General features: G+C 48.3%; 1 protein-coding gene across 3 annotated transcripts in view; it reads right to left on the reverse strand.

Annotated features, from left to right (window-relative positions):
* ZFR (zinc finger RNA binding protein) overlaps positions 1–24,965 on the reverse strand; it is a 1,119,848-nt gene that overhangs the window by 1,011,362 nt on the left and 83,521 nt on the right. For all 3 annotated transcript variants that reach the window (XM_069627081.1, XM_069627082.1, XM_069627083.1), the window contains exon 2: positions 15,399–15,512. In XM_069627081.1, coding sequence (XP_069483182.1) covers positions 15,399–15,435 — 37 coding nt within the window. In that variant the 5' untranslated portion in view covers positions 15,436–15,512. The remainder of the gene's footprint in view (positions 1–15,398; positions 15,513–24,965) is intronic.

Consider the following 24,965-nt stretch of genomic DNA (forward strand, 5'->3'; position numbering starts at 1 on the left):
AGAAGCCAAAAGTGGAATAGATTGGCTAACAGGGGCTTTTTCTTTGATGACTTTTTCTACAAAGTCAATGTCTGGAAGAGTTTCCCCTGTATCAATCTCAAAATGCGCTGCTGCCTTGCGCAATAGTGCATTGAGGGAAGGTTGGTCATCTATGGGAGAGGAGTTCCCATGTGAATCTTTGAGAGGAGAAGGGAGAAAGGCATCAGGGTCTGAATGTACTGATGGGGATTGCCAAGGCTGCACTGACGGTGAATGCCAGGGCTGCGAGGTAGCTGTATCCTCTTCAAACCCTGTAGCAGTGGTGTAAGGATCTTCTTCGAACCCCTCTTCCTCAAGTTCTACCTCTTCTTCTCCACCCAAACACTCCTCTTCTTCTTGGAGGTATTGCTCCTCCTCAGTGAGATCAACCAGCCTAGGAATCTTGACTCTAGGGTCATCCTGTGGCCATTCTCTTTGCCTTTTGTGAGTGGGTGGGTCTTGGTTTCCTAGAAACCTTTCCATTTTCTCCATGCAAGAATGGAGTCTTTCAAGGGTCTCATGGGGTACCCCTGAATAGTCTAGAGGGGAGAAATTAGTGTTTTCGCCGTCGAATCGTTTCGAACGCTCCCACAACGTCGACGAGAGGTTCCCGTCTCCTTCTGAAAAACCTTCAGGTAGTTCGGAAGCGTCCTTTGGAGAAAGGGGCAGATCCTGGCTACTTTTGTGTTTTTTCGACGCGGTATTCGACGTTTGTTTCGTCGTCCGCGTACGTTCGTCTTCGGCGACAATTCTCGCTAGGCTCTCGGCCACGATTTTGTCCGTCGAGGGCTTTGGTGTCGACGTTGTGTGCGTTGCGCGTTGTACCTCGACGGTCGCTCTATGGAGCGTTGCGTCGGATGTTTTTGGGGTAGCGCCCGTGTTAGATGGAAGCCCAATCGCTGGTCGCGGCTGCGTTTGCGGGTGGGGCTTGTGACCTTTACGGTCTGCGGTAGACGCCGGAGTGCCCTGCGTCCCCTTCGGCGCTGATGGATCCTTCGTTCTCGACGAAGAAGAGCCGTGGGTAGTGTGTTTAGCCTTATGGGGTTTGTGTGCGTCCTTGTCGCCGGGGTGTTCATCCCCATAAGCAGGGCGTGAGCCGAGCCCGTCGGGGCCGGGGACGGACGACGAGGAGCGGGAGCGCTCCTTCTGGGGGTTCATGACTTCCGTAACGGACGTCGAGTTATCGCACTCCTCGTCACTTTCAGTAACAGCGGCAGCGGGTGAGGAAACTGACTTCGACATCGCGTAGTCCGCCCACCTCTTAACCCTACGTTCTTTAAGAGTCCTGGGTTTTAAGAGCGTGCAGGCTGCGCAGCTGTTCTCTATGTGATCGAGGGGTAAGCAACGATTACAGAGCTTGTGCTTATCTTTCCAAGTATATTTGCCCCTGCAGCGTGGGCAAAACTTAAATGGTGTCCTCTCCATAGCTGAGGCAATAATAGCTGGCGATAACAACCCCAAGGGAAAGAAAAGGGAGAAAGAAAGACATTCTCAAAGAGAAGAGACAAAGTTCTAACCCCCACTCTCCCTACTGTAAGTTGGCCGTCGAGGCCAGGCCACGTGTTCGGCAGCGCCGAAGGATCTCCTCCGCTCTTCCTCTCCGTCGAAAAAAGTTCGGCGGAGAAACAGCTTCACAGCTAACGTCGAGGGGGAGGGATTGTTACCAGTATATTAAGTTATGACAAAAGGACCGAGGTCCGTGGTAAGTATAGCAATGTCTCTCTAGGAGCTCCGCGAAAGGCGACCAGAAACTGGGCGGAAAAAAACAATCTGAGGGACCTCGACGCGTGAGGGATTGTGGGTACAACGCACGTCACTATAGGGATAGTGTTACAGACACGCCTTGTCGACGTCCCCTTTTCGACTACGAAAAACAAAATGCAATACTCCGCAGTGACCACTGGATGTCGGACCTATGCACAGCATGTGATTCTAAGCAGATTAACAAACATCAGAAATGAGGTTATCCGCCCTTGAGAAGGAGGAAGAGAGGTCGAGACAAATGGACGATTTTGAGAACAGGGAACGGAGAAACAACCTCAGGTTTTTTGGGGTCCCGAAGGCGGAGGGGGGAAACGGAGAGAGAGCTCACCCGAATGGTGCGGAACATAATCGCCCTCCTCTTCAAAGATGAGATGACTGCTGAACTCACGTTTGATCGGGTACACAGAGCGGGTGGACGAGCAGGGGGTCCCCGATCGATTCTGGTCCGGTTCCACTACTATCTGGAGAAGACACCGGTTCTGGAAGCAGCCAGGAGGGCCCAAGAGATTACGTACAACAACTCACAGGTCTCCATCTTTCAAGACCTCTCCGCATACACATTATCCAAAACGCAGGATGTGCCGCCCCCTCACACAGCTGCTGAAAGAGAAGGGAGTACGATACAGATGGGGCTTCCCCTTCTCCCTAACCTTCGAATACCAGGGCCAACGGACGACGTTGATCACAGAGGAAGACATCAAGGGAGCCATCCAGGACTACGTGGTGGATCCACCCCCCGAAGGGGTCCATCAGGGCCGGCTACGGGTGGAGCAAGTGGCCCGGGCCCGTCGGGCAAAAGAAGGAAGAAATCTGGGGCACGGAAATTTAGGAAAATGAGCACACCCTCACCAGCGAAAGAGGCAGAGCGGAATGACTCAGAGGGATGATCACCAAAGGGTCCCAGCCAGCACTGGTCCGAGAGTGGTCTTTAGGGACGACCGAAGTTAGCTAATCACCTACAGGGCGGCAATCCGGGGATCACCGAAAAGCAAGATTGATGCCAGAATCCCACTGAACAGCAAGTAAAATGGGGGCAATTACGGGGACGAAATCGGGGGGGGCTCATAAGAAGGGGGCTTTGCAATGATCGCCTGGCCGAGAGGGGCAGGCTGGTGGTCCTGCCAAAATGCCAGAAATGGCGGAACTATCTGGCTGGACGCCGGGGCAGGTGGTGGGGGTTTACGATCTAGTTTGGGTTCGTTTGTTGGGGATAGGGTTTGGGGGGCAGTTGGGGGAACATCTCAATAGTGTCCAACCGGTGAATCAAGGGGAGCGAGAAGAGAGAATCGATGCAAAGTTGTTGACCATCAGGGCAGGAAACATTGATTATGGCTGACAGCCGCCCGGCCCTGGGCGTGGGTACCCTGAATGCGCGGGGGCTGAACACCCCCACGAAAAGATCTCTGATTTGTAGAGAGTTCAAGCAGGCGAAACTAGACCTATTATTTGTGCAAGAAACACACTGGGCAAGGGGGAAGGAGCCCAGGCTGCGGGGGGGAGGAATCGAGGAGGTCTTCCATGCATCCCATAGGACTAAGAAAAGGGGGGTGGCCATTTTGATAGGAAGGAACGTAGGGTTCGAAAAGGAGGCGATCTTGAAAGATCCCGAAGGCCGTTACCTGCTGATACGGGGCTCCCTACAGGGGTCCCCCCCTTACCCTGGCGGTGGTATATGGCCCGAATGAGAGCCAGGCCCAATTCTGGGAGAAAACCAGGGACAAGCTCAGGCTATTCACACAAGGTCCGCTGGTGGTGGGGGTGACTTCAACATGGTCCTGAACCCCTCCATAGATAGGAAGCGGATGGGCCCCCTTTACCCCAGGCCCACAGAAGAGGCCATGGCTCAGAGCTTTCAGAGAGTGAATGAGGACCTGGGCCTGATGGATACAATCCAGACCCCCAGAACAGGGATCCCCTCCTTTACCTATTACTCAGCCATACATAACTCTTTTTCCAGGATAGACTACATTTTAAAGGACGAAATTCTTCGTCCGTACGTAGCAGGCTATAGGATAGACCCTATCCCCTGGTCAGATCACGACATGGCCCACCATGAGTCACCATCGCAATGGGCTGGAATAGGGAAAGCAGAGGGCGTTGGAAATGCAACGACGCCCTGTTAAAAGATGAGTTAATTGCTCAGGAGGTCTTGGACTCCATAACAGAGTTCTTTGAGCTTAATGATAACGGGGAGGTGGCCACGTATACACTCTGGGACGCCTTCAAGGCAACCCTACGAGGGGTCCTGCTAAAAATAGGCGCTTTGAAGAAGAGGGAGAGAGAGAGAGGCCCAGGAGAAAGCCCTGCGAGAAAAAATAGCCCGTCTCCAACCGGGTGGATCCCCGACACAACCCCTAGAGCGTGCCCGGGTGGCCGCACTGGAGGACTATAGGCTCCAGCTAAAAGATCTCCTCCTACACAACAGAGAGGAGCCTTCAAATGGTAAAACAAAAATATTATGAGAAAGGGGACAAGGCGGATAGGATCCTAGCCTGGAATTTTAGTGAGGTCCAGAGAAGCAGGAGGGTGAAGGAGGTGAGGGACGCCCGGGGACTCCTTGGCTGCGACTCTCCCCATATAGGAGAGGCTTTCCGACAATACTACAGAACCCTCTACTCTTCCGAATACGATGGGGACGACACCCAGATAGAAAACTTTCTGAACTCCATACAGATTCCATCCCTCTCCAGGGAGATGACAGAGGGGTTGGAGAGCCCGATAACCGAGGATGAGGTGGATAAGGTGATTAGCGGGATGAAGGTGGGAACTACCCCGGGGGAGGACGGCTTCTCCGTTCTCTTTTACAAGAGATTTCGCTCCTCTCTGGCCCCATACCTAGAGAGGGTCTTCAACGCGGTGCTAGAGGGGGACATCCTCCCTGAATCCATGATGGGAGCCGTGATAGCGGTCTTGCTCAAAGAGGGAAGGGATCCAGCGGACTGATCTTCCTATCGCCCCATATCACTATTAAACATTGACGTGAAGATCTTGGCCAAGGTGGTGGGGAGGCGGCTGGAAGGTATAATGCCGAAGTTAGTCCACGGGGACCAGGTAGGCTTTATCAGAGGAAGGCAGGGGTCAGATAACATCCGCAAAACAATAAACCTGCTCCACTTCGCTCAGTCATCGGAATTGGACACTTGTGTCCTTTCCTTAGACTCGGAGAAGGCCTTTGACAGGGTGGAGTGGCGCTACATGGAACTCCTCCGCAGGATGGGCTTTGGAACTCACATCATGCTTTGGATAGCTGCCCTCTATAGAGCCCCAACGGCAAGGGTACAGGACATTGTCCAAATCATTCCCCCTCTCCCGCGGGACGAGGCAGGGATGCCCACTCTCTCCCCTGATATATGTCCTCACGATGGAGGCATTGTCAATAGCGGTCAGAGCCCACCCGGATTTCAAGGGTATTAAAAGGGGTGAAGTTGAATTCAAGCTCTCCCTGTTCGCGGACGATGTCCTGGCCTACCTGGTGGACCCGGGCTCCTCGCTCCCTCTCCCTTCCTGGACCTGGTTTCGGCATTTGGACGCTTCTCTGGCCTAAAAATAAACACCGGGAAATCTGTCATGCTACCAATGAGAACAATAGACCCAGTGCTAGACCCTCTGGACAGGTTTCACGGGATTAAGGTAGGGAAGGTCGCCATAAGGTATCTGGGGGTACTTCTCACCAGGGACCTAACAAACTTGGGAGCAGCTAATTACGACCCCATGATTGCGGTGATCACTTCAGACTTGAGGAGATGGGGGAAGATGATCCTTTCTTGGTACGGCCGAATGACTGCAGTTAAAATGAACATACTCCCACGGCTCCTGTACCTCTTCACTGCACTCCCGACCAAAGTCTAAAGGTCCAGGACCTCCTATGGGCACCACGCAGGAAGATCCCGAAACACCTAAGATCCCATCCGACCCTGGGAGTCCTCTGGGACATCTGGAAAGAGGGCCCCTGCACCGCTCACCTCACCACATGGCCGTCCCCAATGTCCTCTCTCTGGGGCCACCCTATCAACCTGGGAGGGGAGGGGTTCAGGCACTCTCAGATCTGGTCAGATAAGGGACTGGAGTGGGCTGGGCAGATGTTCAGAGAGGGCGAATTCCTGTCTTATGAGGACCTGAAGGATGCTCTCGGACAAGGATCACTTTCCATCTTCTAATACCTCCGCCTGAAGGGCATCCTCTGCGACCAATCATGGGGCCCAAACCTGAGGAGGCAGTTGACTCCCTTTGAGAAGCTCCTTGACTCAGCGACTTCCAGGAAGGGGGCGGTGTCTTGTATGTATAAAATATTAAATACCTACAACTTACAAGGAAGAAGGAGCTTCCGCTCGTTCTGGAACGACCTGGCAGGCGAGGAAATCTCTGAGGACGCCTGGGCCAAAATATTCAAGATAGCATTTCACGGGAACCTATTCACCTCGGACATGGAGCATAACTTCAAGATATTACAGGGGTGGCATAGAGACCCTGTAAAACTGTCTAAAATGTTCCCAGGGGTGTTACCAAGGTGCCCGAGAGGTTGTGGGCAGATGGGATCTAGAGGCCACATGTGGTGGTCCTGCCTGAAAGTACAGACCTACTGGGAGTCGGTGAGGGACTGGATAGCGGAAGTAACAGAGGACCGCTTGCCGCTAGATCCCTTAACGATGCTGCTGGGCCTCCCCCCCGGAGGAAACGGAGCTTCACCGATATCCAAGGATGTGGGAAACTATGCTGAGAGCAGGCAGAGTTGCCCTGGCCCAGAAATGGAAGAGTCCGGAAGCCCCATCCAAGGAAGACTGGCTGAAAAAAGTAAAAAACATGTTTGATGGACAAACTAACTGCCATGGTAAACAATGACACTAGCTCATTCCTCACAGACTGGTACGGGGTGCAGCAATCCTGGGGATGGGATGTTCATTGAACTTAAGGGAAGGTGCCCATCCATAAGGGAACGGGTCTAGCCCCGTAAGACAGGACACCATGAGCTGGGTCCCCACAACCTGGGGTATGGCGGCAATAAGTCAGCGGAAGACACGGTCACGAATCGCATCGCCTTCGAGGCTCAGGAGACGGAGCCAATGCAAGGAGTCTCCCATGAAGAAGTCACTGGAATGGACACGGGAAGGGGGGGGGGGGGTTGATCAGTTCTTTTTGTTGTTTGTTATATAAAAATGCAAATAAAAACTAAAGTTTAAAAAAAAAAAAAGATAGTTCTTAGGCTTGTTTTACAGTACCTTGGTAAAGAAGAAAATATGCAGCTGATGACTTCTGTTCCTGTGCAGCTCTTGGGACAAGAGGAAGGACGTTGTGGGTCTCCTGCATTGCACCGGCACTGTCAAAACTGGCAACCGACAAACTTTACTTTCAGTGGCTGTTTCGCGCTTCCACTCCTTCCGGTAAAGCAAATAGCAATAAGCGCGGTTCCTGGCTGTCAAGGTGGACTGTCCTCATTTCTGGGGTCCCGCACTCTGATGAGGGGGCTCATGCTTGGTCAGTCCTGCTTCGTGGGAGTCCGGAGGATCTTCCAAAAGCTTTAGGCCACCTTAAAGGTGTTAGGGAGAATTCTCTGTTTAGGCTGAATTTCCTAACCTAGTGAGTCCCCCAGCAGCTTTGCTGGATTTCAGGAGTTTTTTTTCCATCCTGCCAAGAGTGAGACTCTTTTCCTCCCACTCTTGGGCATGTATGTGTGTAATTCCTTTGAATGTCAATGTGTTCTATGGGCTCTTTTACTCAATAGGGTCTCATATGTTTTTCTATGTGTGTTACACCACACCCTATGTGCCGTAGCACTGGGGCCTCCTAGCGGACCCCCACCATAGGCTCCATACCCGGGGACCGACTACTGTCTCCCCAGGCATGTAAAGTCACCATTGGCTTTACTAGACCTAAATTTACTAACAGAACTAGTACAAACCATCTTATTGTGGGCGTACTAGTAGGGGTAATTCCATTACTCCTGGATCGGTTACTCGAGGGGGCACTGTCCCGTCCCCCCTCGTCGAGTTTTGGCTGGTGGCAGTGGAAACTACTTGTTATGTTCCACCCCGAACCTAACCCTATGGGATTCGTCCCATTGTTGGAGATTGATACTTTTCCTCGTTAATCTCTAACGTACCACCGGTCTACTTATCTTAAATAAGTTTATCGGATGGTATTTTCTGCCAGAACTCGGTTTGTAAAATGGCGTCTGTGTTTGTCTCTGTGACTCCCAAACCAAAGGTTGATCCCTTTGTTCCACTTTTGGCGGGCCTCTGTACAGAGACCCTCCAAAGTGGTGCCATTCTGTCTGGGTTACCACAGGGGTGTGGGAGGGGGTTTAGGCACCCTGGACCGAGTTGCCTTGCCAACTCCGGTCGCACTCTGGAGTGATTGGCCCAAGTGGTGAGCCTTCCCGCTCACCACTTAGCATGTGTTGATTGACAGTTAGGCTGAATGAATGGGGGTTTTCTGCATAAATGCAGGGCTTTTGGGACTGGATCTTCAGAAGTCGCCACAGGACCTAAGAATCAGACGAGGGTAACGCTGAGCCGACCTACGACGACACCTCCGGTGGAGCCCTGCTGAGCCGACTCACCACTTCCCGACGACAGAGGAGATCTCCCTGCCGGAGAGTCTCTTCCCCTGACTGGTGGGAACAACCAGTCTCCTTTGCTTCTTTTATTCGCCTCAGGACGCAGTGGTCGAATTGCCCGTGCAGCGCACCTCGGCAACCGGATAGCCACTACCCCTGTACCGCGAGCAAAAGGTGGTGCCTTGTGATGGAGCACTCCGCGGCTGGTCTCTTCCCTGGTGGTGCACCGGACTTCACTTTTCTTCGACGAGGAGAACATCTCTACTCTTGGCAAAGACCCGACGTGCATCCACCACCAGGAACAACTGCCCCCGCCGGAGCTGCCCTCCACAACAAGGTACCGTGTCCGCCTGGCTTCCCTTTCGATCGGTTCGAGTGTCTTAATCCTCTCCGTTCCGTTGGGTCGCCTCCAAGCTTTTCTCATTTATTGTTCTGAACTGGTTCAATCTGCCGATAACAATTTGCTACAAAGACTTGAATGCATCTCCACTAGAGACTTTTTGGGACATCGCGCCTTGCCTCTCTCCGAGTGTGCCTGGCCTCTGAACTTTACGATCTATTGTGATTCTTGCCTTGCGTTTTATCCGCGAAGTATTGAACTGTGTTGATTTCATAACCTGCCTATCTTTTTCTCTCCCGTCCTAACTAATATTAGAGTGTCATCTAGGTTGAGGTATACACCTCTGTCTGAAAATAAGTGGTACCGGTAGAACCTAGACTTGTCGAAATATTGCTAGGGGGATTGATCGTTTCTTCTTCGTAGAGTAATTGTGTTTGATTTGTTTGCCGTAATAGTGTCTTAGTGTTTTTGATAGATGTTTCGTTATAAATAAATATCTTTACACTGAGTCTCGTTGCGTGTTTGCTTGTCTTGCTGTGAAGAATTGCCCTATTTTGTATACTCCACATACTGCTTAACTCTTCTTGAGGGAAGTCTGACTGCTCAGCCACAGCTACCAAGTGAATCTGTGTGGTACAAACTGCTACCAAGTGGGTTTACTGCCAAACACCTGTAGTCCTAAATCTTTTGCAGCGGTCCCAGAGGGAATTGCACAGGTTTCCGCCTAACAAAAAGTAACGCACAAAATATGGCGTCCTCCTCCCTGGCTATACGGTTCCTGCAGCAACTCTGAGGAATTTCAGCCAGCTCCGAGATGGGTGTCCAGATGGCTTACTTTGGAGTTGATTGGTCCCACCAACTCAAGGGAGAAGTAGTCCTTGCAGGGGCTTCTCTGTCGATGCAAATTTGGCAAGTAGTCACTGTAGCAGGGCTTCACCAAGCAAAGTTGCAGCAGGCGTCCTCTTCAAGCTCTTCTTCGGTTTCTTTGTCCAGTGGTGGACTCCGCCTTCCAAGCCAAAAGACCCCTTTTATTCAGTTCTCTCCCATTCATTCCAGCCTAGCGGTCAGTCACCCAGCAGGGTGCTGTCCTTGCTGGAACAGTCAGCCAGCCAATCACCACAGAGTGCATTTGGGTCTCTTAGGAAACTAAGCACAGGGAGTTTCGGGCACCTCCCTCACTTCCTGCCTACCCCAGGCACTCTGGAGCCAGAGGCGGGTTTCACTCCAAGAAACCCTGCCAAAGGCGAAATGAACAAAGACCAAACCTGGTTTGGCGCGCAGAGAAAATCTCTAGAAGCACCTTTCCACAAAGACATAGCGAAAAACAAAGACCGGGGACCATTTTAGCAAAGATGGCTGGATGCCATTTTCAAAAAAATGGCTCTCGCCGTTACTTTACCAGAGCCGCAAACGGTCACAGTAAATGCAAACCAAGGTAGTTCAAAACGAAACCACTGCCACCAGCCAGTCAATTGAGACAAGGGTAACATAAAAAATGTTGCATGAGCATTTACACACATGGGATACTAAGTAATCCCTCCAGCACTATTGTAAAATAGGGTGTGCAGGAGTGATGTTGTCTCTTCTGGATAGTTTGAGGAGTAGTCTGGCTGCTGTATTTTGGATCAGTTGTAGTTTGTTCAGGAGGTATATTCTGGTATTCCGAGGTGGAGGCTGTTTGCATAGTTGATTCTTGACATGAGGTCGACGATTCTAAGTGTTTTGTGCATGAAGGAGAGGAAAGGTAGGATTCTTCTTGCTGTGTCTAGGAGGAAAAAGCATTTGACTGTTGCATTTATTTGTGGTTCTAAGGTTGGGGTGTTGTCCATCAGTACTCCCAGATTTTTTACTACCTTAGATGGTGAGGTTTCCATTTCCATTGGCCACGGGATGGCGGTTTTGTTCTCTTGGTCTTTTGATATGATCATGACTTCTGTCTTTCCTAGGTTGATTGTCTAAAAGAAGTCTTCAACTGGATGAATGCCAACAACCTGAAACTCAATTTGGGTTGAGTGATCGGCCTGGGCATCTTCGATTCTGTAGATAATTGGAGCATCATCTGCATAGTTGTCGCATATAATTTTGTATTTTTTGAAGATTCTGATAACTGGAGCTTGATAGACGTTGAAGTACAGTGGCGATAGTGAGGATCCTTGTGGCACTGTAGTCGTTTACTCGTGGGGTGGATTTGAAGGGTTTAATCCATACGGTTTCTGTTTTGTCTGCTAGGAATGATTTAGTGCAGAGTAGTGCTGTGTCTGTTATGCCTATGTCTTCTAGTCTTTTGGTTAGGGTGTCATGCTAACTGTGTCGAAGGCTGCAGAGAGGTCGAGCAGAATAAGGGCTGAGGTTGTGTTTGAGTCTGCGTTTGTTTTTAGGTCGTCCAAGATGGATAGTAGTGCTGTTTCTGTTGCTTTTGCAGGTCTGAAACCGACTGGAGCTTGGTCTAGCAGGTGGTGTTTTTCTACGTGTTCTTGGGTTAGTTTGTGTACGTAGGTTTCAAGGAGTTTTGCTGGGTAGGGAATGTTTGAACTCAGCCTGTAGTTGGAGGTCCTCTAACGTCACCACTTGTGTTTTTTTTTTTAAAAGTGGTTTGATATATGCGGATTTTAAGGTCCTTGGTACAGTTCCTGTTGCTAGTGATAGATTCAGAAGGTTTCTGTAGTATTCTGCTGGCGTTCCTTGTGTGAGGATTGATTTGTAGATGTCCGGGGGACAGGGATCCATGGCAGATGCTGCTTTCTTGCTGCGTTTTACCAACATGGTGAATGCCTCTGCTGATATTTCAGGTAGGTTTTGGAGTTTGTGCTGTGGCTCGGTGTTGGGTTCATTTGATTGTGTATTGTGGTTAGTTGGTCTGTTTTGTGTGGTTTTGTCAGATGTTCTTGATTTTTTTTCCTTTTCTGATGTGGTCTGCCAGGTCGTTGCATAGTTTGAGGGGGTTGGGGAATTGTCGCAGCCTGGTGGGTTTCTCATCTCTTTAATGATGTTGAACATTTCTTTGCACTTTCGTGGCATTGGTGATTCTGTCATCATAATGCCTTCTCTTCGCCTTTTGAATTTCCTTCTTACATGCGCAGATTTGTTTCTGGAAGAGTTTTTATCCGGATTGTATTCTTTCCTCCATTCCAGTTCCATCTTTTTTTTTTCTCATGGAGCTTAGTAGTGGGGTGAACCATTTTCCCATTGCTCTTTTTTTTGATGAGGTGAATGGTTTTTCCTGGAGATCTTGTCAATTGTATCTGCAATCCATTTGTGTAGTAGCTCCGCTTTCTCGTTTAGGTCTGCTACTCTAGTTCTGTGGTTGACGTTTTGGTCACCTCCAGTTGTTCGAATAGGTTGCTTTTGACGTGTTTCCAGTTTCTTTTTGTGATGGTTCAGTTTAGGGGTTTGGATGTAGACTTGAGTTGGCAGAGTGATCATGAATGGGTTGATGGGATGATCGCTCCACAGTATTTGTATCAGCGGTGCCGTGGCGATGGGTTTTTCCTTGGCGAAAATTGCATTGAAGGTGTGTCCTGCCGAATGTGTTGCCCCTTTGACTAGCTGTCGTAGTTTCATGGTAGTGAGTTGTCCAATCAGTGAGTTTGGGGAGTTGGCGTGACTGTCTTCAAAGCAGATGTTGAAGTCCCCCAGGATGATTAGATGTTCGTGTTTGATGGCTATATTGGTGATGGCGTCTATGAAGTGGTTGACTAAGCTTGCATCGTATGTCGGAGGTCTGTATACCAGGAAGAACGTGATGTTGATTTTTGGGCTCGCTGTTAGGTGTATGGCCATGGTTTCACAGTTGATGTTGAGCGGTTCGTCTGGTTTTATTTCCAGGTGTTCTCTGAATGCTATTGCGATGCCGCCTCCTTTTTTGTTTTTCCTGTTTTTTTTTTTAAAGGCATTTGAAGTTGTTTAGAAGGCAGCTTTCGAATGTGATTTTGTAGTTGTCGTGCAGCCATGTTTCTGTGATGAATAGGATGTCAATGCTGTTGTCATCGAGTAGGTCAAAGATCTCTGTTGAGTGTTTTGACATTCATCATGTGCTTCTTAGATTGCAGTGGAGTTTGGAGGTGTAGTTTGGTTTGGGCTTTCTTGTTGGGGTCGTCTTCTGGCCGGTTTTGAGCTTTCCTTTCTAGTCAGTCTCTTGTCGAGGTCTTGGTGCCGGAGTGTCAGTGACGTTGAGTTCTTCTAGGTTCTGTCTTGGATTTTTCATCGGGTTCGTCTTCCAGGAGTTGTGGGTGTCGATTGGAAGTTCCTCTTGTTTTGGTGATGTATGGTGTTATTGCATCGATCGCGTTTTTTGTTGTTTCTAGTGAGGTCTTCCTTCTTCTGCGTGGCTGTGTTTGGTTGTTTGATGTTGCTGGTTCTAGCATTCTAGCAGTGGGTTGGTTTGTTCTGGTGACCAGTTGTCAGCGAGGTATGGAGTGAAGTAGAGGGATTTGTCCCTTCTCCCTTTTTTGGTCCGATTTTTGTTCCTGTCTGTGGTGGTGCCTTCTGTAGTTGTGTTTCTTTTTTGCTGTTCGAGTGTTTGTTGTTCTTCTCTTTTTATTTCCCCTCGGTATGGGTCGCTTGTGTAGCATTTTAAGATCGAGAGTTGTTTTGGTCTTTGTTTGCTGATGCCGAGTTGGTTTTGCTTGGGTCTGGTTGTATTGTGGTGTAGTTCTTGGGTGGTGGGGGGGGGGGGATGTGGAGGGGACAGGGGGGAGGTTGTCCGCTACGAGTTATGGCTCTATCTGTAGTTGGTCTTTTCGGCCGGTGGTGCCGACTCGTTACGTCGCTGTCTTGAGAGGAGTAGTGGAGTGGGTTAGGGGTTATATAGTTGGGTGTTATCGGTGTCTGGCCTTACGGCCCGTCTTCCTGGACGCGGTTCACTGCAGTGAGCTAGCTATGTGGGTTTAAGGATATCTACGAGCTAAAAGTGACTTTGAGGGGCGAATCTAGGACTCACTGTGTTATCTTATGAGGCATGTGCCCCTAGTCGTGGTGTCACTCCACAGTAATCCTTACAATGCAATTTGAAAACAGAACCCCTGCTAAATTTGAGAGATCTGTATAGTGGGAGAGAGGCCTATCAATGCAATCTAGAAATCATACAATGCAATTTGGGAACTGAACCCCTGCTAAATAATCAAGAAAGCTTGTGTATAAGAGTTTATTTGAATACTTGTCACTGTGAATATCTAACTCCTACTGCTCACATTGACCTCCTTGAGATAAGCCTGGCTGCTCAACACGCTACCAACCTGTGTAGTTATACCAAAGGTTGGGTTCCTATTGCCAGGAGGCAAGGGTTGTTGTAGTGCACCCAAAGAGTACTGCATACAATCTTGCCCAACAGCCAACAGTAGATAACTGGTTCATAGGCGAGACGCGTTCCTCTAGATATCTTGTGAAAAGAGCCAGATTTTTAGTCCTTCTCGGAAGGACCAAAATGAGGGATCTGATTTAAGCGCGGAGGGCAAGGAATTCCATTGTTTGGTCGCAATCACAGGGAAGCTACAGGCTCCAGCTTTTTGGCGCCTGTATCTAGGGATGGTTGGGAGGCATGCGTGTAGGCCGAGCCGGTAAGTCTATTGGTTTGGGCCTTGTTGTTTTGTCTAGCCAGATAGATAAGGGCACTGTTTGATAGGCCCAGGGATAAAATTGTGAATGTAATGCGTTCCCGGACCGGGAACCAGTGGATATTGCATCTAGCTGAGGAGATCTTTTTAGAGATACTGAGGGCAGCTCTAAAAGCATTGTTCAGGATGATTTGTAGTAAGTTAATGTTGTGCGAGTAAGATCCTGCAAAGAGTGAGCTGCAGTAGTCAATCTAGACAATGCTGCCAAGGGTGATACAGTTGTCTGAGGTCCAGATGTGTATCCTCATTATTCAAAAGGTAGTTTGTGGTTGAGAATGACTTACCGTCACAGGATTGTCTCGTAAAAAGGTAGCTGAGAAGCTATGTAAATCTCATTGGGGACGAAAGGACTGTACAATGCCTGCTAGCTATACATCGGTTAACCCAATGCAGCGGAATGGAGTGCCTCACACATGTCGACGGTCTTCATTTGTATGGGTATTCATATGCAGTACAATCAACTTTTGAAATGTTGCAAACATAGTAGCTGAATGTCGGGTAGCTTCTAGGATGCCCACGGTAGAACGGTTGTCACCCTTTTAGAAGAGGGGCACAAGGGAATGAATCACCATTTGGTTTTGAGGGGGGGGGGCAACAGCATGGGAGAAACTGATCTTGCACTTCTACTCCTTCACAAAGGTCCTAAACAAGTCTGGTTGCTGTCTCTAGAACAAATCCTTTCAGTGCTTAAGCTGCAAGGTCCATAATCGGACAGGGACAGTGTAGCAGAGCCAGCAGTGTCCCCATTCGTGGTTGGGCCCTAGACTCTCTAGACAGAGCCGGTGGGCCAGACTAGGACAACAGTTGATCACAAGACCTAAACTTAGGATAGCTGTTAAAATGCACAAGCAGTTCCTCCGTCGGAAGTCCTTTTCATAGCCATTTTTATTGTGCTTTGACAAGAAAAACCTAAAGGTTGCGTGTACAAAAGGGACAAGTCGGTAAGGATATGGCACATACTGAGCAAAATGCTCAACTTCTGTCCCTATTCTGTGGATGACATCCAATAAGTATTGAGGAAAAAGGGATAGTATGTACAAGTAAACAAAATTATCACAATGCTCATAACAAGTGAAGACATCAAACTACAACAAATATGGGCAGTGCTCACCATAGGTGAAGGACACGACAGGACATATTGGAATCATGACTTCGGTTCAGGTTGACAACGAATATTTAGGCTTGTCTCCTTACTCAGGTTTCGAAATTAAGACTTTGCCAGCACCTGCAAAAGATGTGTAACAGTGTTAAAGCAGGGTTTTAAAATGAAAAATGGTAACTTAATGCTACATCGGTTATTTTGAACAAAGCAGATCTTGAGGGCATCAATGAACATTGCCATTGTTGAAAACCTCAGTTACACATTTAGAGATACTTGAAGAAAAAACACTTGAATGCTAACAAACACTATGCTAGCAAAAGCAAAATAGAATTGGCATCATTGTAGAGCTCCCTGGAGACTACATTTATGTAGCCTACGAGTGATCAAACCTGTACCACTACATAATGTAAGATGGCTACACCTCTATTCACGAGAAAACTACCCTCGTACCCCCTACCCCCACCTGCACTCCCACCAATTCTTTCCTCCGTCAGTCTTTAGAGGTCCACATCAACCGACAACCTATTTCACGGCACACAGATCAGATAACGCTAAGCGCTGCGACAAAAGCAAAGCCTGCTTACTCAACTTATTGGTCGTACATGCAGCCTTGGACACTGAACAAGTAGTTTTAAACACACCGCTTCCATATGTAAATGAACCAAACTGCTTTGGAGTAGTTTGCCTCCTTTTTTGGTCACTACAGAATTGTCGAAATATAAAGTTCAAACGTCTCCATTTGCGAAATGTGACAAGGTCAGTAACCTGACCGCGTCACTTGGTGACAGGAACCCCTTTCAACCTAGGGTGGGAAGCCCACCAGGGTGGAAGCAAGAGCCAGTCATAACCCAGATGGAGTCATTAGCAGTTCAGATGTCCCCAATTCTTAAGTGCCAGTCTACGTTTGGGCAATAGCCCATGGTCATGACCCCATGCCTCTCCATACAAAAGCTTGTCAAGTTCTCCATCTTTGTTTTAGAACCAAAGGCATTGCTGCAGCCGGGAGATACCAGTGGACAAAGCAAAGCCCATCTGTTAACCACGCAATCTGCTTTTCAACACCGGACTGACCAAGCGAGAAAGACGGCAGATGACACAGCACAGCGCTTACTTGGCCACCTAAAAGGGCGCACACCGCTACCCAGCAGCAGTGAAACTATTGCAGACAATTTAGACCACCAAGGACTTAAAACAGACCCACAACCATCAAAGACTGATCTTACCTTGGAGGGAAAATACACCAAGGCCACACCTAACACGAACTGCAAAGTGGACCACCATTGCTAACTCACGGCAGACTGACAGGGAGAAAAAGGGCAGGGTTTAGCCCACTATTTTAAAAGCTTTTTTCTGCATGCAACACCTACCAGCAGGGTAAGACGGGCCACATTGGCCAGGGTCAGACAACCAACTGGAGGTTGCGGGGGGTAGGGAGGGATAAGAGGCTCAAGGAAATAGGAAAGTACGGGTTGTTAAGGTAAAGTCAGAGGATGAGGTGGTGACAGACCAAGAGACAAGCAGAAAGGAGGATGTTGGAGACGAGGGTGGAGGCAAATAGAAACACTGAGGCGTTAGTTGGTGAGTGCAAGGGTTACAGTGTAGGGAGTGAGATTATTTTATTAGCAGGTGTGTCAGGAGTGAATGTGAAGCAAAGGTGTGGGACTGGGGAGAAGGAGTGGTGGAGTTGTAGTGGTAGCGTGGCAAAGAGTGAAGTAACATCAAAGGGTGGATGCAAGTGGTAGGAGTGAGTTTTGAGGGGCAGTAAAAAAAGGACGCAGAGAGTAGGAGTGAAGGTGGGTGGAGTCGGGACCTGGAGAGTTGTGAGGGCAACTTAAGAGTGCAGGCATGATAGAAAGGAAGCAGAGTCAGGCAGCATGTCAAAGTCACACCCTATAAGCCCTTTTAGTCAACTAACACTGATTGTATATGGTCAGTCTAGGAAGGCCCCGAGGGGGTTTAGACAGCCAAGGCATTGGCCTTTAGGTAATCCAGTCTAGGTTGTAGGAACCTAGACCGTGTGGAGAAACCAGCAGTATATAATGACCTGGGGAATCGGCCCACCCCACCCTAGCGCCCTAACAAACTCTTAACTATGAGACGGTCCAATGGTTTTTACTGGAATGATCTTTGCATGTCATTGGCAGTTTGTCCAAGTTACCATGCTCTCCGCAAGCAGACCTTAAAAGAAAACACTAAAATAGAGTCTTTTGTTTCAGTGGTTTTCCTTCATCCTAGGATTTTAAGTCCTAAACATTTACAGTTGGTAATATGGGACAAGAACGTTTATGGCCCATTCCCTTAACTAACTGATTGATACTCTATACTCGAGTACATGCTAAATCAGTACAGTGCTGAAAGAGGTTTAGGTTTTCCTGAGGAGTTAGGGTTATAACAGTTTTGAGTGGAACTTTTGAGGCTTTCCATAAGAAAACAAAACATGGATGTTTATCTATATCAATCTATCACACATTACTGAAGAAATAGTTTTCCTGTGGTTTATCACATACTTTGTATAGGCCGCCATCTAGTGATTGGTGCAGGGTTACAAAATCGTTTTCAAACTCGAAAATGGAGGCCTTGACATGGGTGTTAGGTAACATCAAGATAATCTCGAAGCCTCGTCCCAACCGTGCCGGCGATGAAGTATAATTGATCTTCCCCGAGTGGGACCCTTCTTCCCTCATACCCACCCAGTCCTACTCATTTGAAAGCCTGTTCTGCAAGCTTGGCATTTTTGCTACTGTACATTGCCACCATTCTCCTCTTTCCTTTCAGAATGGGCGATTTCTCCTCCTCTCTCCGGACTTCCACTCTCAACTCCTCCTTCTGGGTGACTAACAGCCACCTTGAATCCTCAATCACAGCCTCCACTCTCTTCCATAACCTCTGCACCCCTCTGGTCCTACCTACTCAGCTCAACACACTATGCCTTGATCCATAACTTTTGCTCCCTACCCTGCTCTCCTGGTCTGACCACTCCCTCCGGACCACATCCTCCTCCCACCTGGGATCTCTCAGCCTTCTGACCGAACCTCCTCCAGCTAGAACAGCCTCGTTTGAGGCCATCCATCCGATGAAACCAGTGTCAGTTGCAGCATTCGCTTCCACCTTGATCCCCTCCAAACCCACTACCAACTCATTATTGACTGTCCTCAACAATCTCATCTCGCTATCACCAACACGCTCGTTATTCTTGCCCCCGTCATGAGGATCCATCTGAAACCTGTCACCAAATGTAACACTTGTTTCAGGGCTGCTAGATAAGGATTGTACCAAGTGCAGAGCTGCTAAACGGAAGTGGCAGACCTAGAGCCCATCCACGATATGGCCTGTTGCCTTCTCAAAAGGCCATATTGTGTCTCCATTCGCCAGGCTGGCGTCTCTGGAGCACAAGACAGCTAAACTCATTAAAAATTGGCACAGAACTAGCCAATTCCTCCCATCCACTCCTTCCTCCGATCGCATCGGACAAGGTCACTATAGTTATCCACTCTATGACGGTCTCTTCCAAACAGGTCTCCCCTGTTCTTCCAGAACTATTAAGGCCATCATCAGCTACCCTGCTACCTGCACTCAGCGATTTCTGCAATCACTCCCTTGCCACTGGGTCTTTACCCTCTTCCCTCAAGCACTCCTTTGTGCACCCTCTCCTGAAAAAGCCTTCTGTTGACCCCTCATGTCCAGCTAACTACTGCCCCATCTCAATCACTCCCTTCCTTGGGAAACTTCTTGAGAAGTTGGTCCTCTCCCAACTGACCCAGCTTATCAAGCTGGTTGGTTGCCTACACAACCATCAATCTGGATTCCGAGCATCTAGAGGCATGAAAACTGCTATCCTGAACACCCGTGAAGAAGCTTGCATCTCTTGACTCCAACTCATTCTCATTCTACTTGATAACTCCTCTGCTTTTGACATGGTCAACCACTCCATCCTCAAAGCGGCTCCATGATACCCTTGGTATCTCGGAGCGGGTACAGGACTGGCTGACTACCTTCCTCATGGACCGTCCCTCCCAGGTTTTCCTGGATTTTTTCTACTCATCTGCCTCCATCTCCTTTCGCCTTGGCTCTTTAACATCCATCTCGCCTCACTTGCTCACCTTTTCTCCACCTTCTCCTCGCACTTCCAGTATTATGCCAATGACACCCAACTCCTCTTCAAACTCTGCATCTCTTCTGACTTCCTCTGTCATTCCCAATTGCATGTTCACCACCCAGTGTTGGTGCACCTCCAATGATCTGTCTCAATTCCAACAAGACAGATTCTTCCCATCAGGACTCCTGTTCTATTTTTTTCTCCCTTCACTCCCCCACTCTCCTTCCTCTGAAAGCAGAAACCTGGGAGTTATCTTGGACTCCTCGGTCTTTCATTCCTCACATCTTGGACATTGCCAAGAAGGGACATTTTCAATCTCCTCAGAGGCATCCTCCCTTTCCTCAATCGTCTCCAGATGCTTAATGTCTCCAGAGCGCTAGTACTATCAAGGCTGGACTATTGCAACAGCCTCTTGCTTAATCTACCTTCTTCTCTCCAGCTAATCCAGAATAGGGCTGCAAGATTTATCCGTGGCATCAAATCCGGGGACAAGAATATATCTCCCCCGCTTATCTCCATGTATAAGCTCCTTACAAATGCCTTACTCTCTCGCTCCAGCCTTGACTGACCTCTCTAAACCCTCTTTTGTCACTGGAGTTTTACCCAACTTCTCTAAAGCACTCCCTTGTGCACCCTGTACTTAAGAAAACCTCTGCCGACCCCTCCATTACAGCAAACTGCCACCCTATCTCCATCCCTCCGTTCCTCCGTTCCTGGGCAAACTCCTGAAGAAGCTACCCATCTCAGCTTACACTTCACACTGAATCTGCTGCTTGCTTCCACAACCATCAGTCTGGCTCTTCTGAACACCCGTGAAGACCTGCTCTCAAATCTCAACACAAACACTCCCTCTGTCCTCATTCTTTTTGATCTCTATACTGCCTTCGACATGGTAAACCAACACCCTGATCGCACGTCTCCATGACACCCTGGGAATCATAGGTCAGGCTCTGGCATGGTTAATCTCCTTCCTTTCCGACCGCCCATCCCAGGTTGTACTTCGATCCATTTGCTCTACCATCACTCTTTAGACCTGCGGCGTTCCCCAGGGTTCCAACTTATCCCCCTGGTTCTTCAATGTCTTCATGGCTCCCCTGGCATGTGCGATTACCACTTTCACCTCCAACTTCCAGTGTTATGCAGATGACTCGCAACTCTCCTTCAGGCTACCCCTCAGCCACCTCCTCTATCTCACTCATATCTGTCTGACTGTTTGCAATTCAGTCATGGTGTCCTGCAAAAGACTACTGCCTCAACGCCAGTAAGATGGAGATCGTTCACACTGGGACTTCTGCTCCCGCTTTCCCACCCTCACTCTGGTCGGCCTCCCCTGGCCCTGCGCCTGCACCCACCTGCATGGCAAAAACCTTGGGGTCATCTTAGACTCCACGATCTCCTTCTCCACTCACATCTCTAAAAAGTCTAAACTACCAGCTGCACCTCCTCAGAGGTACTCTTTGTTTTCCTTTTCTCACCTCTCCCCAGCGGCTCACTGTCTACAGAGCCCAGGTTCTCTCAAGGTTGGACTACTCTGATACTCATCGAGAACAGAACCGAAGCCTTGGCCTCAAGCCCAGGGACCACATCTCTCCGGTGCTGAAATCCCTCCACTGGCTCCCATGGCTGCAAGGATCAAGTTCAAGACCCTCTGAATTGTCCACAAGGCTTTCTGGGGCCTGGGACCTATCCATCTGCAACAATGCCTACCAAAATACTGTCCTTCCCGAGCACTCTGCTCATCCACTTCCAACCTTCTGTGAGTGAGCAGAGCTTTGGCGGGAGATCTTTATCCTCTGCAAGGGCCTCCACCCGCGCTTGGAATAGCCTCCCTGCGGCCCTCTGTCTTAGCCGGATCTCCTCAAGTTCTGGAAACTACTTAAGACATTCCTATTCTCCTCCCCTCCCCCTCTACCCTGCTAACTTCTCTCTCCGTTCTAGACCTCTCCCCATCCTTTTCTGCACAGCCTGCTGACTGGCCGCCTAGTGTACCTCAGTCTCTCACAGGTCCCTGGCACCCTCGCCAGCCCTTGCACTTGCCTCATTGTTACTGCACCCAGCTCTGACTGGGCTCACTTGGTTTACCGCCCCCAGCCCCACCACCCGTGCACTTGTCCACCCGCCCCTCTCCTCCGCCCCTCTCCTGCACCCCTGCTGTACACTGACACAATCTGAATGTACCAGGCCTTCAAAATCATCTACCGATTTTTCCCTCGTCTGCCCGCCGTGCCTGGTTTGCGCCTCAATGCACTTGAAAAAAAAGGCAGAATCGTTGTCAGACCGATTTGCGGTTATCTACACTGTTAATTGTTCTATATGCACTTGGGCCATGCACTTACTCGCCTAGGGCAGACTTGTATCATTAAGAAAATCAAGGGCTCTGAATGACCGTTTCCCACATCACCCCCCCATGTTTCCTCCCTCCTTGAGAGTTTTGAAATACTTGCTTTGTGTATAGGCGCTTTACAAACAAACAATACCAATAAATAAACACTATCCCAACATGTACCAATGATCCTTCACGGGTCAACAGCCTGAAACTGTGACATGACCTCGATGTTCAACGTGCAAGTCTGTATTTGTGGGGTGCCTTTGCTTCTAGGGAGGATGAGCAGGTGCATGCGATTCTAAGCAGATACAAGCCACAGAAATAAGATTACTGGTTAAGTAATTTTTGTCTTTGGAGGTTGGTTAATCTGCTACAACTCACATACTTTGTATAGACTAGCAAGCCGTACTGGATGAAGGTGGTGGGCGAGCTGAAGGGGAAGTTACAAATAAGATTTTATTAATACAGTTTGTCTCATCCGAGAGTCTAATCTAATAGTGTTGAGTAGGGGTGTCGTGGTATTAGTTTTATGGCGGTACGATAACCTTCTTGCCAAATGACAGTATATCATGGTTATCGCGATATAGCAGGTGGAGTTAACCAATCTTCGCAAATATTTTCTAAAAGGTCATACATTGACAGATTTATTATCCCAAACAAAACCAGGCACCCAGGACCAGAAGTGGGCTTTTCAACATACTTTGCATTGAAATGCCACCTCTTGCTTCCACCAAAACACAAACACACGTGTGGAGAGGTGTGGGGGGGGGCTGCTGCGACTGGTAAAGCAAACTGAATAGCTTTTCTTAAGTGGTCATTTAGGCTTTTAGCTCCCCACTGCCTACTGGTGAAGATGAACATGTTGCCATCTTTATAACCTGCATGCCACAGATAAATGGGTGCTGATGGTAGTATACGCTTGTGTGCATACACACGCACGCTCTCTTTACGTTACAGCCTTTAGTTTACTTGCGGGCCAAAAGGTGTTCAGTAATCACGGACATCTTACCCTTTGGTATGGCAGCAGGGAATAACCACAGAGAAGTGAATTTCGCAGTGTGATTTATTATATGTAAATTCAATGATGGAACCAGGGAAATCCCCATTGTCATATGCTTAGCAAACATTATCCATTATAAATATATAAACCCCAAAGCCACCAACCCAAAGTAAACCTTTTTTCCTTCTTGGCACTGTATTTATTCTTCCTATTGCTAACATACTGATTTTGTGTCTGGTCAGACTCGTGTGGTTTATGGAATGGCATTAAAAACTGCTCCAACTGAAACTACTTGGCAGATGGCACAGCCAATAGTGCAAGACCAAGACTGCGCAGCAATTGCTTACTGCAGCCTTTCCAAATCAGATTGAAAAGCACAGTTAACGGTATAAACGGTATACCGGTATAAACAATGTGACGGTTATTATTGTTCAATTAAGTGTTCACAGTATCTTTAACGGTATACCGTTACATCCCTAGTGTTGAGCGAATGTGTTTACACTGTAGGGATGTAACGGTATAACGGTATACCGTTAAAGATACCGTGGACCACTTAATTGAACAATAATAACCGTCGCATTGTTTATACCATTATACCGTTGTGCTTTTCAATCTGATTTGGAAAGGCTGCAGTAAGCAAGTGCTGCACAGTCTTGGTCTTGCACTGATGGATGTGCCGTCTGCCAAGTAGTTTCAGTTGGATCAGTTTTTAATGCCATTCCATAAACCACACGTGCCCGACACAAAATCAATATGTTAGCAATAGGAAGAATAGATACACTGCCAGGAAGGAAAAGGGTTTACTTTGGGGTGGCGGCTTTGGGGTTTATGTATTTATAATGGATAATGTTCTCTAAACATATGACAATGGGGGGGATTTCCCTGGTTCTATCATTGAATTTACATATAATAAGTCACACTGCTAAATTCACTCATCTCTGTGGGTATTCCCTGCTGCCATACCAAAGGGTAACATGACCACTTGAAAAATGCTATTCAGTTTGCTTTGCCAGTTGCATCAGGGCTTTCTCTCCCCCCCTCCTCCTCCTCTCCACACGTGTTTGCGTTTAGTGGAAGCAAGGCATTTCAGTGGAAAGTATGTTGAAAAGCCCAATTCTGGCCCTGGGTGCCTGGTTTTGTTTGTGATGATAAATCTGTCAATTTATGACCCTTTTAGAAAACATTTGTTAAGATTAGTTAACTCCACCTGCTATACCGCGATAACCATGATATACCGTCCTTTGGCAAGAAGGTTATCGTACCGTCGTAAAACTAACACCATGACACCCCTAGTGTACAGAACACCACGTTGCTACAAAAGCAAGATTTGCGTGCATCTGTGCCGAGTAAGCATATGGGCTAATCTGTAACATACATGAATACATCCAACGATCCATCTAGCAATAGTTGTCCATCACCTTCCCTTCCTTTTGCCATGGGCACAGATTTGAAGCATTTTCCTACGTGTTTTTGTTGGAGATAATACAGGACTGCCCTGCGCATGTGCAGTGTATGGGAGGCCTTTTCTACCCTGATTTGTGCATTTTGGAAGAAATATGGCAATTCAATAGGATGGTTAATGTGACGTTTTGAAATATATTTTGGTAAGATCAGAGGCTGTGTTACTAATAGCAAGTATGACAAACTGTTCAGAAGGCAAGAGGGCCTGTAATTCTCTTTCTCCTAATTGATGCGACCAAAATAAGAATAGCGACTTGATAGTATAGTTCTTTTAAGGGTGCTTTATGCATTGGCTCGAAAGGAGGACCCGTAAGTTTACAAAGGACTGCATTTAAATCCCATCCTGGTCGTGGATTTGCCACTGGTGGGTAAATACGCTTTAATGCATCTATGAAAGCTTTAAGTGCAGGTACCTTCCATCACAATACTTTGTGTTGTGAAGATGTGTACACTTCCAATGCTGCTAAATGCACTTTGAGCGAGTTGTAGACCAAACCAGAATCAAGCAAGTTTAACAATGTCTGCTGCTGTGCAGGAAACAGGGCGGATTTGTTTCCGAGGACACCAGACAACCAAAGTGTTTCTATTTGCCATAGTAGCAATTTTGTGCCTCCCTGGTGCAGTCTGTGCATCACTCTGCCCAGTAGTCGAAGTGTATGCAACTATCCCAGACTATCTCATCCATAAAGCATA

The sequence above is a fragment of the Ambystoma mexicanum genome, chromosome 6p, assembly GCF_040938575.1.
Source record: "Ambystoma mexicanum isolate Mex_15411 chromosome 6p, UKY_AmexF1_1, whole genome shotgun sequence".
NCBI lineage: Eukaryota > Metazoa > Chordata > Amphibia > Caudata > Ambystomatidae > Ambystoma > Ambystoma mexicanum.